Below are 1661 nucleotides of genomic sequence, written 5' to 3'. Positions count from 1 at the left end.
CTCCTGAAGCTGCAGTGGCTGCTGGATAACTACGAGACAGCAGAAGGGGTCAGCCTGCCCAGGAGCTCCCTGTACAACCATTACCTGCGGCACTGCCAGGAGCACAAACTGGACCCGGTCAACGCCGCCTCCTTCGGGAAACTCATCCGCTCCGTCTTCATGGGGCTCAGGACGCGGCGCCTSGGGACCAGGTGGGTGCCAAATGTCACCAAAGGGAAGACTTGGATCACTCAATACGAGTTATAAGCCAACTTCGATTTATTGCTGTCGCGGTTTTGACTGTGCTGAAAATTAAAAAGCACTGCACCCAACGACGTTCTCTCCCTTCCCCCAGCGGAGAGAGAGAAGGGAGAGCGAAAGACCAATTAACACGAGAATTTATGGCTTTGGGAGAAAAGATACGTATGTGCTCCAGAGAAACACAATTGGGAGAAAAGATACGTATGTGCTCCAGAGAAACATAATTGGGAGAAAAGATATGTATGTGATCCAGAGAAACATAATTGGGAGAAAAGATACGTATGTGCTCCAGAGAAATATAATTGGGAGAAAAGATACGTATGTGCTCCAGAGAAACACAATTGGGAGAAAAGATACGTATGTGCTCCAGAGAAACACAATTGGGAGAAAAGATACGTATGTGCTCCAGAGAAAATAGGCAGGCAGGCTGCATAACTTAAGTTGATTTCAGCGGCGTGAGTCCGACTATCACAAACCTCCCTGGCAAAGCACAGCTTCTTCCAAACATCAAAACGTCGTGGGGGAAGCAAACCTCTTCTCCTTTTCTTGGCTTCTAATCAAATCAATCCATTCCTCAAAAGACCAGGGTTTTTTTTTTCCTCCCAGCAAGATCGCTTTACTTTTCTATACAGGTCTCTCTCTCAATATGATGAAATAGTCCTTTCCAAAAACAACTTATCTTCTCCATGTTCAAGAACCGCAGCAAAAAGCACAGCAAGCCCATCCCATCTTCTCCTTACTGTTCTGTGATCTTTAGGTCTCCATTTTTCTTCTTACATCTCCTCATCCTCCTGCTCTGTTTTTCCCAGTGCAAGATACTAAAACTACATGCTATCAACCTAAGCTTACATGGCGGCCACCTATCTTGTTTTGAATTCTTTTCTTAAATACTAGATAATACTTCATCACAGAGTGTGCAATTGGCCCAGGCCTGATGGGCAGCCTGTCAATCAACCCAGAGCCAATGATGGATTGGCTCTAAAACACAGGAGGCAGGGCTACTTTTGTTGCAGAAGAAGGAGAAAGCTTCTAGAACTTCCTCACAGGAGCCATCTTTGTGGTTTTCTTGGTCCCATCCCCCACCACCAAAAATCAGACCAAGTAAAACCATGACAATTGCAAACMATGTCTAAGTTTATAGCACACATAATTGGCTCATAGATATTCTGTAATACATATATCTCATAGGTCCACGTCCTAAACGTCAGCTCCATCTTTAATGATTCACTTGCCTTTTTCCCTTATCTACTTCTACTTTTTCCCAGGGCTAACCAACACAAGTATCTTGTAGGGAGTTTTCAGCAGCTTAAAACTGTGATGTCCTTGCATTGCCTTCCCACTGCTTCAGAACAATTGTTCACACAATCTCAGCAGAGTGTGATACCTGTATCCCTCCATCTCACCAAGCTGCAACATGTCTA

General features: G+C 44.8%; 1 protein-coding gene across 1 annotated transcript in view; it reads left to right on the top strand.

Moving 5' to 3' along the window:
* RFX2 (regulatory factor X2) overlaps positions 1-1661 on the top strand; it is a gene marked incomplete at its 3' end in the record, with an annotated part of 58342 nt that overhangs the window by 54781 nt on the left and 1900 nt on the right. The window contains exon 7 of the mRNA XM_057385808.1: positions 10-191. Within this exon, the coding sequence (XP_057241791.1) occupies positions 10-191 (182 nt within the window). The remainder of the gene's footprint in view (positions 1-9; positions 192-1661) is intronic.

The sequence above is a fragment of the Malurus melanocephalus genome, unplaced genomic scaffold, assembly GCF_030028575.1.
Source record: "Malurus melanocephalus ecotype Western Australia unplaced genomic scaffold, MMel_1.1 scaffold_869, whole genome shotgun sequence".
Taxonomy (NCBI): Eukaryota; Metazoa; Chordata; class Aves; order Passeriformes; family Maluridae; genus Malurus; species Malurus melanocephalus.
Note: the sequence above shows the minus strand (reverse complement) of the source record. Positions and strands in the feature narration are given on the sequence as shown.